The sequence below is a fragment of the Salmo trutta genome, chromosome 17 (assembly GCF_901001165.1).
Source record: "Salmo trutta chromosome 17, fSalTru1.1, whole genome shotgun sequence".
Taxonomy (NCBI): Eukaryota; Metazoa; Chordata; class Actinopteri; order Salmoniformes; family Salmonidae; genus Salmo; species Salmo trutta.
In genome coordinates, this window is record NC_042973.1 from 52,452,349 (window position 1) to 52,468,437 (window position 16,089).

Here is a 16,089-nt window from a genome sequence, read left to right on the forward strand (position 1 = left end):
TGTGGGTGATTATTTTTGAGTAGTGTTTGTTTCTCCTCTGCGTCACGGTTTGTTGTTTTGTCTATTCAGTTATTTGATGTATTGCATAGTTTCACAGAGTAAATAAAATGTGGAACTACACACACGCTGCACCTTGGTCCTCTCCTTTTGACAGCCGTGACAGTGGACCATTTCAGTTTGGAAATAATAACACAATATACCAGTAATGTTTTCCCAGCAAACCAACATTTGTTCTGTGAAAGTTCTCAGAACATTTGTTAGGTTGCAGCAAATGTTCTCATAACACAAAAACTGTCCAGTCATGCTGATGATTATACAATGTTTGTAAACCTTTAAAGAACAAATTAAATGTGTTCTAGGAACGTTCTTGCAACGTCAGGTGAATGTTTTATACAAACGTTTTATAATCATCAGCACGACTGGACCGTTTTTGTATTATGAGTACATTTGCCGTGACCTAACGAATGTTCTGGGAACTTTTACAAAACCAATTATGGTTTGCTGGGACACCACACGTATGTCCTCATATCCCTCATGAAGCTATCCATGTGACAGACAGACCAGACTATTACTGTTTATCATCGAACTATCCAGATGTTCTCAGCTTAACATGGGGTGGTTTCAAGTCTTCCTATTGCATATGGATGTTTGGCTTTGAAAAACATTAGACTATAAAGTATGTATGCTGAGGGATATCCGCAAGGAAAAGAGATTGGTGATTTTCCAGCCAAGTACATAGCAACAAGACCTGCCTTGGGAACAAACAAAAAACTGAAGAGAAAAATCAATGGGCATTCACACAACATCAAAAGCCTCTGGTGATTATTCTCATGACGTCAACACATGATGTATTGGCTTTCATACTGTAGCATATTGACAGAGAGCACATCTATTCTCTATTGATGTACCGTATGCATACAAAGAGGTTTGAGCCAGGACTAGACACTGGGTAATCAAATCTTCCCATCTCTGCTCAGTTTGGCACTCGTCATGAACAGCTACAGCGGTATACACATTCATACAGCAAGTCTTATTCTTAAACTGGGCTCGGTGATGGAACAACTGATTAATAACTGAGCTTGTGGTCGGATGTTTGTGTGTGGGTGCGTGTGCGTGCGTGCGTGCAGGTGGGTGTATGTGTGGAAGGGGAGATGTGTGTATATTAGAGGTCGGCCGATTATGATTTTTCGATACCGATTATTGGAGGACCAAAAAAAGCCGATAACGATAATTTTTCAATTATTATATATGTATTTTTGTAATAATGACAATTACAACAATACTGAATGAACAATGAACACTTATTTTAACTTAATATAATACATAAATAAAATCTATTTAGTCTCAAATAAATAATGAAACATGCTCAATTTGGTTTAAATGATGCAAAAACACAGTAAAAGTGCAATATGTGCCATGTAAAAAAGCTAACGTTTCAGTTCCTTGCTCAGAACATGAGAACATATGAAAGCTGGTGGTTCAATATTCCCAGTTCTTCAATATTCCCAGTTAAGAAGTTTTAGGATGTAGTTATTATAGGAATTATAACGCGTCGACTATTTCTCTCTATACCATTTGTATTTCCTATACCTTTGACTATTGGATGTTCTATTAGGCACTTTAGTATTGCCAGCCTAATCTCAGGAGTTGATAGGCTTGATGTCATAAACAGCACTGTAATTCAAGCATTGCTAAGAGCTGCTGGCAAACGCAGTAAAGTGCTGTTTGAATGCTTACGAGCCTGCTGCTGCCTACCACCGCCCAGTCAGACTGCTCTATCAAATATCAAATCATAGACTTAATTATAATATAATAACACACAGAAATACGAGCCTTTGGTCATTAATATGGTAAAATCCGGAAACTATCATTTCGAAAACAAAACGTTTATTCTTTCAGTGAAATACGGAACCGTTCTGTATTTTATCTAACGGGTGGCATCCATAAGTCTAAATATTGCTGTTACATTGCACAACCTTCAATGCTATGTCATAATTATGTACAATTCTGGCAAATTAGTTCGTAACGAGCCAGCCGGCCCAAACTGTTGCATATACACTGACTCTGCGTGCAATGAACGCAAGAGAAGTGACACAATTTCCCTAGTTAATATTGCCTGCTAACATGAATTTCTTTCAACTAAATATGCAGGTTTAAAAATTATATACTTCTGTGTATTGATTTTAAGAAAGGCATTGATGTTTATGGTTAGGTACAGTCGTGCAACGATTGTGCTTTTTTCACGAATGTACTTTTGTTAAATCATCACCCATTTGGCGAAGTAGGCTGTGATTCGATGATAAATTAACAGGCACCGCATCGATTATATGCAACGCAGGACAAGCTAGTTAACCTAGTAATATCATCAACCATCTGTAGTTAACTAGTGATTATGTTAAGATTGATTGATTGTTTTTTATAAGATAAGTTTAATGCTAGCTAGCAACTTACCTTGGCTCATTGCTGCACTCGCGTAACTGGTGGTCAGCCTGCCACACAGTTTCCTCGTGGAATGCAATGTAATCGGCCGATTACCAGTTGTTATGAAAACGTGAAATCAGCCCTTATTAATTGGATGAGCTAAACACCTTCTTCGCCTGCTTCGAGGAAAACAACATCCGTGGCCAACGTGAGTAAGTCATTTAAGTGTGTTTACCCTAGCAAGACTTCCAGCCCAGACGGCATTCCAAGCCGCGTCCTCAGAGCATGTGCAGACCAGCTGGTCTGGAGTGTTTACAGACATATTCAATCTCTCCATATCCCAGTCTGTTGTCCCCACTAGCTTCAAGATGTCCACCATTGTTCATATACCCAGAAAAGCGAAAGTAACTGAACTAAATGACTATCGCCCCATAGCACTCACCTTAACTTGAGGTTGGTGTAGTACCATATCACCTCCACCTTACCCGACACCCTAGACCCACTACAATTCGCATATTGCCCCAACAGATCCACGGACAACGCAATCGACACACTTCCCTATCCCACCTGGATAAGAGAAAATACCTATGAATGCTGTTCATGGACTACAGCTCAGCCTACAACACAGTAGTGCCCTCCAAGCTCATCAATAAGATCAGGGCCCTGGGTCTGAGCCCCGCCCTGTGCAGCTGGGTCCTGGACTTCCTGACGGGCCGACCCCAAGTGGTGAAGGTAGGAAACACCTCCACCATGCTGATCCTCAACATAGTGGCCCCACAGGTGTGCATGCTCAGCCCCCTCCTGTACTCCCTGTTTGTGGCCAAGCACGTCTCCAACTCAATCATCATGTTTTCGGACAACAGAGGCCTGATTGGTGGTAGGCCTGATTACCAACAACGATGAGACCGCCTACATGGAGGAGGTGAGAACCCTGGCGGAGTGGTGCCAGGAAAATAACCTCTCACTCAACACAACAAAGGTGCTGATGGTGGACTACAGAGGACCGCAGAGAGAGCACGCCCCCCATTCACATGGACGGGGCCGCAGTGGAGAGGGTCAAATGCTTCAAGTTGCTTGTCGTGCACATCAGTGACAACCTGAAATGGTCCTTCACACAGAAAGTGAGGTGAAGAAGGCACATCAGACTGTTAAACAGTCACCACTAGCCGGCCTCTGCCCAATACCCTGCCCTGAACCTTAGCCACTGTTCTACCACCCGGTACTCTACCCTGCACTTTAGAGACTGCTGGCCTATGTACATAGTCATAGAACACTGATCACTTAAATAATGTTTACATACTGTTTCACCCACTTTATATGTGTATATACTGTATTCTAGTCATGGCTCATCCTATATAACATATTTTGTTCTTTTTCTGAATTGTCCGTATTGATTTATTTATTTTCTATTGCTAGGTATTACGGCACTGTTGGAACTAGAAACACAAGCATTTCTGATTTCTTGCAAACCTGTGTGAGCGACTAGAAAAGTTTGATAAGATGCATTTATTAGATTTTATATCAAAATAGTGTAGTATGACAGTACAGAGCGAGAGTATTATCTGTCAATGTACTATATGACCGGTTTGAGTCTGGTTGTGCGGTGCGCTGGTTAAACTCTGAGACAGGGAAGCCACCGTATGTTCTTTACGACTTGCTGGGCCATCACCAGGGTGAGGTTCGAGGGGGAGCGTCTGATTGGATGTCCACTCCAACTGTGTTTATTGGTTGTTTTGACCACAGGACCTCTGGAGATCTGTCAGGGGCTCCCGTCACTGCATTCAAAATACCAAGGTTGCATTCCAAATGGCACCCTATTCCCTATAAAGTCCACTATACGGGCCCTGGTCAAAAGTGCTACACAACATCGGGATTAGGGTGCCATTTGGGATGCAGGCCAAGTGTTCAGGCCATATTAAAAACAACCAAACCCCCCCCAAAAAATGTTAAGCAGCTTATTTCATGGGGGCTACACTGTAACGTGAAACACCACAAACTCTACCACCTGTCTCTCATGTCTGCCTCCTGTAGGTGATCCACAATAGATTAACTAGCTCTTGTTTGAATCTACTCACAGAGTCCTGCTTTTTGTGTGTTGGTTTGAGCCGTCCGATTGGCTCCCTTCAGGCAGCACAGCTTCAGCCCAGAGCACCACAACACATCACATGCCCTGGTGAGTGGCGAAAGTGTCATTAGTGAGAGAGAAAGGAGCTATACATACTAGGAGCCGTTCTGTCCCACTGCTCCATCAAGAGCAGATCCTTACAGTACACACTGCTGTGCTCCCTGGAGCCTATCACACAGCTCATACCAGCACGCCGGGGTGACGTTGCCTGTAAGGCACAGAGGAGAAGAATAGAATATATTATCCACCATACAAAATGTATAAAACGTATAACATTTGTCTGATCTACATCTAGGAAAATGTCCCTCTTGATTTATTTTGAAAAAAAGAGTCATTGCTACTGTAATGGTTAATACTCAGATTGTACTAGTCTGAAATCCAGAAACTGTTTTGCTAACATTCCACTCCAAGGAGTGGCATGGAGTGGAATGATGACTTAAACAGACCGGTACCCAGGCTGATCATATACATCATCCACACTTAAAACACATAGCGTCCAAATAGCAGGAGGGGATTCCCTGTTCTCCGTGACTTGAGCCTCCACCGTGTCTGTGGCAGAGTATGCGAGTGGAGCTGGAGCAGAGCGAGGAGCGTGCCCAATTTGACTGGGGCACAGAGCGAGATTCCCAAAGGCTGGAACGTTGGCCTTCTCGGCCACTCCAATTTCGCTCCGATAGCACCCCAGTAGCGCTCACTTCACCAGCTCAGGGCGTGCCCAGTCCAGCATGCATTTCTAGTGTACTTGTGTGCTGCCAATAGCCCCTTGCTTTAGCTACTGTCATGGAGTTCGCTAAATATTTTCATAAAGAAACTGATAACACACACACAGGTGCAAAATAAAGGATACCTACAAAGATGAGAACCAAGAGCCATTTCTTGTGATGTGACTAAAGAATGATTGTGAAATCTGAAAATAAATCTGAAAAGAAAAACCTGAAAAGAAATCTGAAAAGACACATATCCCGAAAGCATAACGGAGGATTTACTACAGTACACGCTACAGTACATGCACCTGCTAAAAGACAGGAACGAGGTGGGTAGATAATTAACTGTCTCATTAGAAACCAAATATCTGATCTCTTAAAAGTTTCCTTCATGTTTGTTCTATCTATACAAAAGGCCATAATTAGATTTTGGCCCAATAGGCCTGGCATATTCCAACTTTCATGGAGCTTTACGTGTTGATTGGGTTATTTTGCCTAAAAACCTTTATGGCTAAATACAGTATATTAAAAAAAAAAAGAACTCTGCATTCCTGCCCAGCCTGGCAAGAGTGGCATAAAGGGTGTTTAGCATCCCCAGTGGTTCTGCAAGTGCTGAGAGGGTATTCTCTGCTGCTGGCCTGATCTCCAGGCACCATCACATGAACCTGAAACCCACAGACTCTGGCAAAACTAGTTTTTTTTATCTAAATGAATTCAAAGGCACTGTTTTGTTTAATTTGCATTTCATTCTAAGTAAGTCACAGCCTATACGCACAATTTATTTACTATAATGATTTCATAAAATAAAATGTTGCGCTTAATATCCCTGACTTCCTACCAGCCCACTCGCAAACGCTTCACAATGTATTTCTTTGTAGGCTAAAGCCTTGAAATAATTGAGATAATATAGCCTTCATAATTCATTTTCGTTCCTTCTTAGTCTCCCTGTCTGGCTCCTGACCTATTTAGAGTGTTTATATGCTGTTTAATATGACATGTAGCCTATTTGAAATGATGAACATGTTTATTCAAATACTTTTCGTTCAAATCATATGGTTTGGTTTCAGTACTTCAAAACCAAATGGTAGGTCGAGGTAGTCACAAAAATAGATGGGTGTTGGTTAAATTGTGATTTTTAATAAATGGAGTGAATTTGGAGCAGCAGTTTTTTTTCTTCCTGTGACCGTGGAGCGTTTTTTTAGCAGAGCGGTTAGAAAGGACTTTGAGCGCTGAGCGGGATTTCTTACCCAACTCCTGTAGTGCTAGACTAGGGAGGAAGCATGGCTGTTTTGGGATTACATCACTGCCTGGGATTACAGACTGTAATACGTTCCAGATGGGCACCGTTGTACGAGATTAGGACCGGCTGATTGGACGACTGGAGAGGGTGGGGGGGTTCAGAGGTCAACACCCCCTCCCCCCAATATCGCCAATCCTGGCATTGGAGGGATCAAATTAGACCAATAGGATTCTGTCATTTAAACAAATAGAATGGCAGTCCAGGAATTGCAGCAATAACACTTACCTAAGGCATAACCATACTGATATTCTATTAACATATGGAGTATAAATCAACATCCTGCTAGTCACAACATAGGTCAGTTGAGGTCAGTTGAGGTCATAGTCACGTTCAGTCAGACAAACAAAGGGTCAAGTCAGTCAGTGTCTAAATAGTATATATAGGAGTCGACGCCAATAAATTGTAGATTATCTCAACACTAGGTTTATATGAGTCAACACTGGTCATTTGTTGAAAGTTCAGTATTTATAGTGTCGCGTACATGACGCAGTTGAATGTTTCCCGGTGTGACTTCGGTGTTGCTTCAGAAGGGGTGGGAGTGGATTTAACACAGCCAAAGATATTAACATTCAGTAATCTAACAAATAGAGGAATTGCATTATGGGAAGTTATCCAGGGTGGGTGGGTGTGTGTTTAGTCGTTTTTATATAACACGTCATCAGGCTCATGTTTTGGGACATGGCTCCTCTGGGGATAACATGATCCCATGTCTGTTACACAGCCTCAGGGGCCACCCTTCATGATGTACGTACACACACACACACACACACACACACACACACACACACACACACACACACACACACACACACACACACTACTACAGATTTTCCCAAACTCGGTCCTGGGCCCCCCTCTGGGTGCACGTTTTGGTTTTTGACCGAGCACTGCACAGCTGATTCAAATAACCAACTCATCATTAAGCTTTGATGATTTCAATTAGCTGTGTAGTGCCTAGGGCAAAAAGCAAAACGTGCACCCAGAGAGGGGCCCTAGGACCGGGTTTGGGAAACCCTGGGCTAATGGAGTCTAAAGTAGCTTGTTCATGGGGCTAGCAGCGGTTGTGTTGATCCAAGGGTCTCTTCCACCATTTAGTTTAGGGTTCACAGTATTTGTTTGGAGCTTGCTCTGTTTATCTAAGGTTTAACACTGTGTGTTCAAGATTTACACTAGCATGTTTACTCACTGTTTTACACCGTCTCTTTCTCTCTGGCTGTCTGTTGTTTTTTCTGTCCGTCTCTGTCGATCTGTCTCTCTACCTCTTTCTCTCTCTGTCTCTTTCTTTCTCTCTCTCTCTGTCTCTCTCTCTCTGTCTCTCTCTCTCTGTCTCTCTCTCTCCCTGTCTCTCTCTTTGTGTGTGTAGGACCTGAACAAGCGTCTGTCCCTGCCTGCTGACATCCGTATCCCAGACGGTTACCTGGAGAAACTACAGCTGACAAGCCCCTCCTTTGACCAGCCCCTCAGCCGACGCTCCCGAAGAGCATCACTGGTGGGAGACACACACACACACACACACACACTGGGGAGATGGGAAGGATGGGGAAGATGGAGAGACATATCTATCTGTATTATTTATATATATATATATATATAAGCCCCTCCTTCGACCAGCCCCTGAGACGCCTCCTCTAGGAGAGAAACCGAGCGAAAGAGAGAGAAATAAACAGACAACATGTAGATGAAAACTGTGTGAGAGAAGACTGTTAGTCGGTCAGAGAAAAACAGATTGAGAGAGACCTTTTTGTTGGGGAGAGCGAAAGAAAGAGACCCAAGAGAGACTGAAGATGAGAGAGGGCTCACACCTGGACTGTCTCCTCTACTCTGCCTGTTGTCATCTGTTTACATCTAGCCTCAGAGTGACCTGCATCAGCACCGCTGCATAACTGTGCTCCATGTTAGTGTTTATGCTTCGGGCATCTGTCAGCGAGCACACTGCATAATTGTGTTCTGTGTGTGAGTGTATGTGTTAATGCTTTTGCCTCTGTCAGGATGAGAATAGAGGAACAGTACGGTTCTCTGTTCTGTTGAGCGAATCACATGCTTCCACTCACATGCACCAAACTGCCTCTCCTCTGCTCCCTCTCGTGCCATAAAGGCTAATGGTCCGTCCAGTGTTAGATGGAATTAGCCACAGTCAGTGGAGGAAGGGATCGGATGGAAACATATAGAGCACACACACGCACATACATGTGCAAGCACGCACGCACTCACTCACTCACTCACTCACTCACTCACGCTCTCTCTCTCGCACAACACACACACACACACACACACACACGTGAGGCCGTTAGAAGGATATGTGAAGTGTGTGCATGCCTGCGTGTGTGTGTGTGAACCCGTCACTGCTAACGAGGACATAAGCCTCGTTAATAATATTGTTTACTCCTCTCTTTTTCTCTCTTAGTCAGAAATTGGATTCGGCAAGCTGGAGACCTACATCAAACTGGACAAATTAGGAGAGGTGTGTGTGTGTGTGTCTATCTATGTTTGTGTGTGTTTCCGCTCTTCTCCCAAATCTCCCGCTATCTTAAAGGCCACACCTGCCAGTGTCCCATGGTCATTAATTAGACTTAGACACTCAGTCATTGCACCTTCACCTGGTCATTGAATTAATAGAGGCCTTGACCTCTACTCTTAGCTGAACATCAGTGTGTGAGGGGATCAGTTTGAGCAAAGCACAGAATCTCAATCGATCTCGATCACATAATGATTAGTTAAAGGGGCAGGTCTGCTGTGCAGGTCTGCTGTGCTGCGTCCATTTTTGGACGTTTAAAATAATGATATAGACATTGATTCTAGGAAGAATATAACTTATAAATGCCTCATGAGCTCAGTTCAGCTGTCGTACCCCATCAGAACCTAAAATATATGGTTGTTTTACTCCACTGTTCGTAAACATTGTAATTGTATTGTAAACCAACTCTGTATAGCAAAATAATAATAATTCAAATCATGGATGGTCAGTCTTTGCATTCATAACTCTGTCTATGAATTTGAGTGGCTACATTTTGCCAGCCCCGTCCCTCACCTTTTTTCCAGAATAGTTTATTGTTTGAACTGCACATTTCCCCTTTAATGAGGATGCAAGGTGATTAGTAGAGCCGTAATTCTGCGCAGTCCGAATGTCGTATAGTTGATCTCAAACACGCACAATCGCTTGTCTGTCCAATTTGGATCTGTTAGTTCTTTCATCCCTCTTTCCCTCTCACTCCCTTTCTCTCTCTCTCTCTCACTCACTGTCATCCTTCTCCCTCGCTGTCTCTCGAATCTCTCATCCCTCTTGTTTTATGGGGGCCGGCGTGTAATGTGGTGTTTAACCCTAACCCCTAAGTAAGTGAGGTCTCACTCAAAAGTTCAAGTTTCTCACCCATCTCTCTATCCCTCCCTCTCTCCCTCCAGGGGATGTGTGCTGACAGGGTTTAAGGGGGGAGTAAACTGATAGACAACCTCTCTCATCCCCCTCGCCCTCTCTCATCCCTCTCTCTCCCCTCTCTCCCTCCAGGGGACGTATGCTACAGTGTTTAAAGGAAGGAGTAAACTGACAGACAATCTGGTGGCTCTGAAGGAGATCAGACTGGAGCACGAGGAGGGAGCACCTTGCACTGCTATCAGAGAGGTGTCCTTACTGAAGGACCTGAAACACGCCAACATAGTGACCCTGCATGATATCATCCACACAGACAAGTCCCTGACGCTAGTCTTCGAGTACCTGGTGAGAACAACAACCTCTTTCTGACGCCTCATATCACTGAAGGTAGAATAGGATGTGACAGCACATGATAGTTTCAGGAACGGTACAGCCTGGTCAAATCAATCAAATCAAACGTTTTTTTTCTCACATGCTTTGTAAACCACAGGTGTAGACTAACAGTGAAATGCTTACTTATGGGACCTTCCCGACAACGCTGAGAGAAAAATCGAAGAAAAAAAAAAGAATAGAAAGACGTGGAATAAATACACAATGAGTAACGATAACTTGGCTATACTCACAGGGTACCTGTACCGAGTTGATGTGGAGGGTACGAGGGAATTGTGTTGTGGTGTTTCTGTGTCGCTGCTGTGTTCAGTGACTCATCTCGCCTTCTCTCCTGCAGGACAAGGACCTGAAGCAGTACATGGACGACTGTGGAAACATCCTGAGCATGCAGAACGTCAAGGTGAGTGTCTACAGTACACTACAGGCCACCTGCCAAGGCCTCCCTGTCTCCACAGAGACCAGGCTCCTTCTGCAGTAGAAAACATCCTCACTCTGCTCTCTGCTGGTGACTAGCGCAATGTCAACTCAAAGAATTGAAACGTGTCAATGGAAGTTCTCTCTCTAGAAAAAGAAAGTTATTCTTATCTAATGGAGATTTTAGGGAAACTACTACACCCTTTTCCCCCACTCGCATAGCTTAAGATAACAATAATTTTGCTGGTGTTTACACAGTTGCAAGTATCTGACTACCTTGAGAGAGCTGACATCTTTGTTGTTTTGGCTCAGATATTCTTGTTCCAGATCTTGCGAGGGCTGGCGTACTGTCACAAACGGAAGGTTCTTCACAGAGATCTGAAGCCTCAGAACCTGCTCATCAACGACCGAGGAGAACTCAAACTGGCAGACTTCGGTGAGAGATCTGTTCTCATTCTGCCCTGGGTTCTAGGGGTTGAAAACGCTGGTTGTTCCTCAAATACGCTTTTCACACTATTGTGCTAACCTGAACTGTGCTGAGCTGGCTCGGATATTTTCTTTTCACATGGTCTGGTTCCAGCAACTATGGTGGAGGCGGAACCAGGCCAGCGCAGTCCGGGTCAGCTTGGCTCAGTTTGGCATGATTGCTGACATTGAGTCCGATTCAGTAAAGTCTGACTGAAATGTCCCTCATTGTTATTTTGTTCCAGGTCTGGCCCGGGCCAAGTCAGTCCCCACTAAGACGTACTCCAACGAGGTGGTGACGCTCTGGTACCGGCCTCCTGACGTTCTACTGGGCTCCTCGGAGTACTCCACACAGATAGACATGTGGTGAGTGGGCTTAGGTGATCCAGAACCATGAGAGAACCAACATAGAACCGCGAGCGTTGCTTGAGGGTTATAATGAGCCATGATCTTTTAATCTAATCTGAGTGATATATGCAAAACTGAAAGCCATCTTGACCCCTATATCTATCACACTTTTGCCGGTCCGTATGTTACCCCTGAATAATGAGAATAGCCATGCAACTAATTTACAGTGAAGGGCAGGAAAAGTGAAGTGAAAGGGGGGGGTGTATAGTCTCCCCTAATAAAGACAGGTATTGACTTGTTTTACATCTATTTGAACCCTAACCTAATCCATCTGACCCCCAGGGGTGTGGGGTGCATATTCTATGAGATGTCTGCCGGGAGGCCTCTGTTCCCTGGTTCTACTGTGGAGGACGAACTGCATCTCATCTTTAGACTGCTGGGTGAGTGCCGCCATCTGGTGGCAGGAACGCAATACGACATGCTACGATTAAATCGATTTGCTCTCTGCTCTCTCTTACGTATGTCATTGAATTATTAATCATTATGAATCATTTTAGTTTGCTTGTATATGTCACAGCACCACACATACAATTGTCTTTGGAAAAGTAGTTCATAGGCAGTCCTTTATGGTTAAAGCTCCAATGCAGCCATTTTTATCTCAATATCAAATCATTTATGGGTAACAATTAAGTACCGTACTGTGTTTGTTTAATTTAGCTAGGACTGTCTTGGACTGGTCTGAGTGAGGAGAGGAAAACAGAAAATTAGCTGTTGATGGCAAAGAGGTTTCAGGCTGTCTTTTCAAACAGCTCTTACACTAAAAGGGCATTATCATAATTCTCACATTTTCACAGTATTATTCCAACTTCATAGTGTTGGAATGTATATAAAGCACAGGGAAATCATGTTTTTGACTGCACTGGGTCTTTAAGCTCTCCTGTATGTCTGAAAATCTTCTCCCCCCCCCCCCCTGAAACAGGCACACCTACAGAGGACAGCTGGCCTGGGATCTCTTCCATGGACGAGTTCAAGTCCTACAAGTTCCCCAAGTACAAGACACAGCCCCTTATCAACCATGCGCCCAGGTACGTAGGGCTGGCCTGCCTGGGGTTGGAGCTGAGGGGGTTAATATGAATCAATATGGTCCTAACAACATCCACTGATGTTCTCAAATTGTCATCAATGCATGACTACGTGAACATTTGACTTGAATCGAAGTTAGGATTTCACCCCTTATCAGACGCCTTTTCCAAAGCGATTCCCACAGATTCCCACAAACAAGTAGCTACACCAGATGTCTCTTGTCAGCTCTTTTCCCAAAGTAAATGGCTTGTGTAAAAATCCAGGTGTTTCTTTTTTTAGTGAAGTACCTTGGCCGTTCTGCTTTCAAAAAAGGATTTTGTAAGAGAAAGGTTTTCTAAAAGTGTGTGTGTGTGTGTGCTGTGCTGCTTTCTGTGTGTGTGTGTGTGTGCTTCACTTCCTGTGAAGTAAATCCTGTGGAATAGTTGACTCTGCTTCCTTCCTATAGTTTGCTACACCACCATGAGTCACTCCCACTGATCTAACACCCCTCCCTCTGTTCTCTATCTCCCCCCCACTCTCTCTGTGAATCTCTCTGCCTCTGCCTCTCTTTCCCTCCCACTGTCTATCTCTCTCTCTGTTTCTCTCTCCCATCCCTCTGTTCTCTCCCTTGACTCTTCCCCCTCTGTATTTCTCTCTCTCTCTGCCTCTCTCTCTGCCTCTCTCTCTGCCTCTCTCTCTGCCTCTCTCTCTCTCTCTCTCTCTCTCTCTCTCTCTGTAATTCTCTGTTCTCAGGTTGGACACTGACGGCATCGACCTGCTGCTTTCATTTCTAAGAGTGAGTTCCAACGGATAAAAACACATTAACTCAATGAGTAAACAATCATCCGAAGCGTTGCACCACTGTTCCAACATTTGTATCTGAAAAACAGCAACATGTTGTTGTTACATTGGGACAATGTACTTGCACAAAACTGATAGAATTGTAAGGGAAAACTTATTGAAAATATGGTCTATAGTAACTTCACCAGAAGGCAGATGTGTACAGTACATTATTTAATTCATATTACTTACTATTTAGCTTCCTGTTTTGCAGAGTGGTGATGTTTGTCTGTCACAAGTTCTCCAATAGAGGGACACACACACACACACACACACACACACACACACACTGTAATGTTTCTCTGTCGTTGCTTTTCCAGTACGAGTCCAAGAAGCGGATGTCTGCAGACGAGTCAATGAGACAGCCCTACTTCAGGAGCCTGGGGACGCACGCATACACACTGCCAGAGAGTGAGTGATGAGATGGAAGCAGGGCTGGAGACTTGGCAGGCTCTGCTTACCGTTCTAGTGATATTAGTCCGCAGTCTGCACACTCAAGTAGTCAGCTGCAACTGTGTAACAATGCTCTGAGTGTTCTAAATATGGACATCTAATTGTTCTGGCTATGGTAATGCTGTTCTGCGGGGTGTGGGTTCCTTATCTTTTTTCCTTTTCTCTCTTTTGTGTGTGTGTGTGTGTGTGTGTGTGTGTGTGTGTGTGTGTGTGTGTGTGTGTGTGTGTGTGTGTGTGCCAGGCATATCCCTATTTACGCTGAAGGAGGTCCAACTGCAGAGAGATCCTGGCTATAGGAACTCTAACTATCCCGAGTCAGGTGAGCGGAGTCCCCCAGGGATCAATATTAATACTTATTATGTTTCCATTTTTCAAAATCAAAAACAATTACAAATATTTAAATAGACATTAATACCCTGAAAATGGTGTTTATTTATTATCACCTAATAGTCTTCATTTACCTAGTGGTTTATGATACAAAATCAAAACCACAATAGTCCCCTTAAAATTATTAATTTGTGCTTTGCTTTTGTTTATTCCCTCAGGCAACGGCAAGAACAGAAGGCAGAGCATGGTCTTCTAGGTTCCTGTTCAACAGCTAACTGTATAGTCATACAGTCAGAGATAGTTCAGTCCCAGAGATGGATGTCTACAAGGGTCAGGGGGGTAGGATAACCCCCCACCCCTCCTCCCTTCTGTGTGGCCCCCCCCTCCACCTGCTAGGGTCCCCTATCTACAGTACGGTTTGGCCCCTGGGGTTCTGGCCCAGTGAAACTGGCCCAATAAAAGAGACATTTATACATTTATATTTATTGGGGAAGAGAGAATTTGCTGCTAAAAATCCAACTACTGTCTAGAAGATTCTAACTGGCTCAGTCACTTTAAAAAAAACATGCAATGTGTATAGATTTTTCATTATTTTGAAGTGGTGTTTTGTTCTTTTTGTGGTTTTGTCATCATTCATTTCTATTATTTCCACCTCATAAGTGTGGGTGTCAGTGTAAGACAGACAGACAGACCCCGACCCACCCTGACCGACCGACATCTTCGCTGTTGCAGTCTGACCTTTTTGGATTTTCTCTTATCCGTTGACGTGCATGGTGATGTATTCAAACATCATCCGTATTTCTGGACCTTTTCATTTCACAAGATACTGTTGAGGCCAGTTCAGCCCTGACCATATCCACCTGCTGTCAACCTGAAATACTGTACCTCCATTTTGATAGAAGATACGGAAGCAGTGGTTGGCTTGGTGAAAACAGGTTCACATAGTTGTTAGTGGGTATAAACAATGTAGAACTGGAACTTCCACCATACTGTATTTTTGAATTTACAGTAAATCTATCAATATGACCTGACAATCTAATACCCTGCACAACGTGACTACAGTGTACAGTAGGCGACCTGGAACGCGTCTATTACCACCGCATGATGACAACTCTTCTCTCTATTGCACCAAACTTCATGTGTCTGCCATGAAGGGTGCGTGAGCGGAGCTGAAATCCCACTGTACTGTCCAACCACTGTCATCCATCCATCCATCCATTCATTCCGACCCTCCTTCAACCATCTGTAAAATGGTTCCTTATTTTGGATCGCTTTCATCATAATTGTGTTGCATGCATGCTCTGTATGGGAAAAGAAGCACACATACAGACACTGAACTTCTCGGTTGTTTCCGAAATAGCATCCTACTCCTTATATAGTGCACTTCTTTTGACCAGAGCCTATGGGCTTCTAGTCAAAGGTAGTAGAGTATCGGGTGCTATTAGTACTAGTCCACGGCCCATATTTATGAAGCATCTCAGAGTAGGAGTGCTGATCTAGGATCAGTTATACCTTTTATGATCATAATGAATAAGACTCTGGGTACTCGGCTCTGCGCGCTCCAGCGGCTCGGAGGAGAGACTATGAATAACATTACATGGACTGGGAGGACCTGATCCTAGATCAGCACTCCTACTCGGAGACGCTTTATGAACACAGGCCCAGTTTTCCTAGTGAATACAGTACTGACTTTGCATACGGTCTACTTAACAGTGTTACCTGTTACCTTTTATGATACTATTACCTTAAGTTTATTTGTGGATCATTGTTATTATGGGTGTGGCATATTGTTGGGATGCCCTCCTTTTATTTGAGCTAGATTTCTTCTTTTTTTTCAGAGAAAATACAATTAAACGGAAGATGAAAAATACTT

At 43.7% G+C, this 16,089-nt stretch overlaps 1 protein-coding gene across 1 annotated transcript in view; it reads left to right on the top strand.

Annotated features, from left to right (window-relative positions):
- LOC115152395 (cyclin-dependent kinase 17) overlaps positions 1-16,086 on the top strand; it is a 51,139-nt gene extending 35,053 nt beyond the window's left edge. The window contains exons 5-16 of the mRNA XM_029697234.1: positions 7,914-8,039; positions 8,955-9,011; positions 10,053-10,262; positions 10,645-10,707; positions 11,034-11,157; positions 11,432-11,552; positions 11,877-11,974; positions 12,514-12,619; positions 13,350-13,392; positions 13,757-13,847; positions 14,131-14,208; positions 14,435-16,086. Of these exons, the coding sequence (XP_029553094.1) occupies positions 7,914-8,039; positions 8,955-9,011; positions 10,053-10,262; positions 10,645-10,707; positions 11,034-11,157; positions 11,432-11,552; positions 11,877-11,974; positions 12,514-12,619; positions 13,350-13,392; positions 13,757-13,847; positions 14,131-14,208; positions 14,435-14,472 (1,155 nt within the window). The 3' untranslated portion in view covers positions 14,473-16,086. The remainder of the gene's footprint in view (positions 1-7,913; positions 8,040-8,954; positions 9,012-10,052; positions 10,263-10,644; positions 10,708-11,033; positions 11,158-11,431; positions 11,553-11,876; positions 11,975-12,513; positions 12,620-13,349; positions 13,393-13,756; positions 13,848-14,130; positions 14,209-14,434) is intronic.
- The last annotated feature ends 3 nt before the right edge of the window (positions 16,087-16,089 follow it).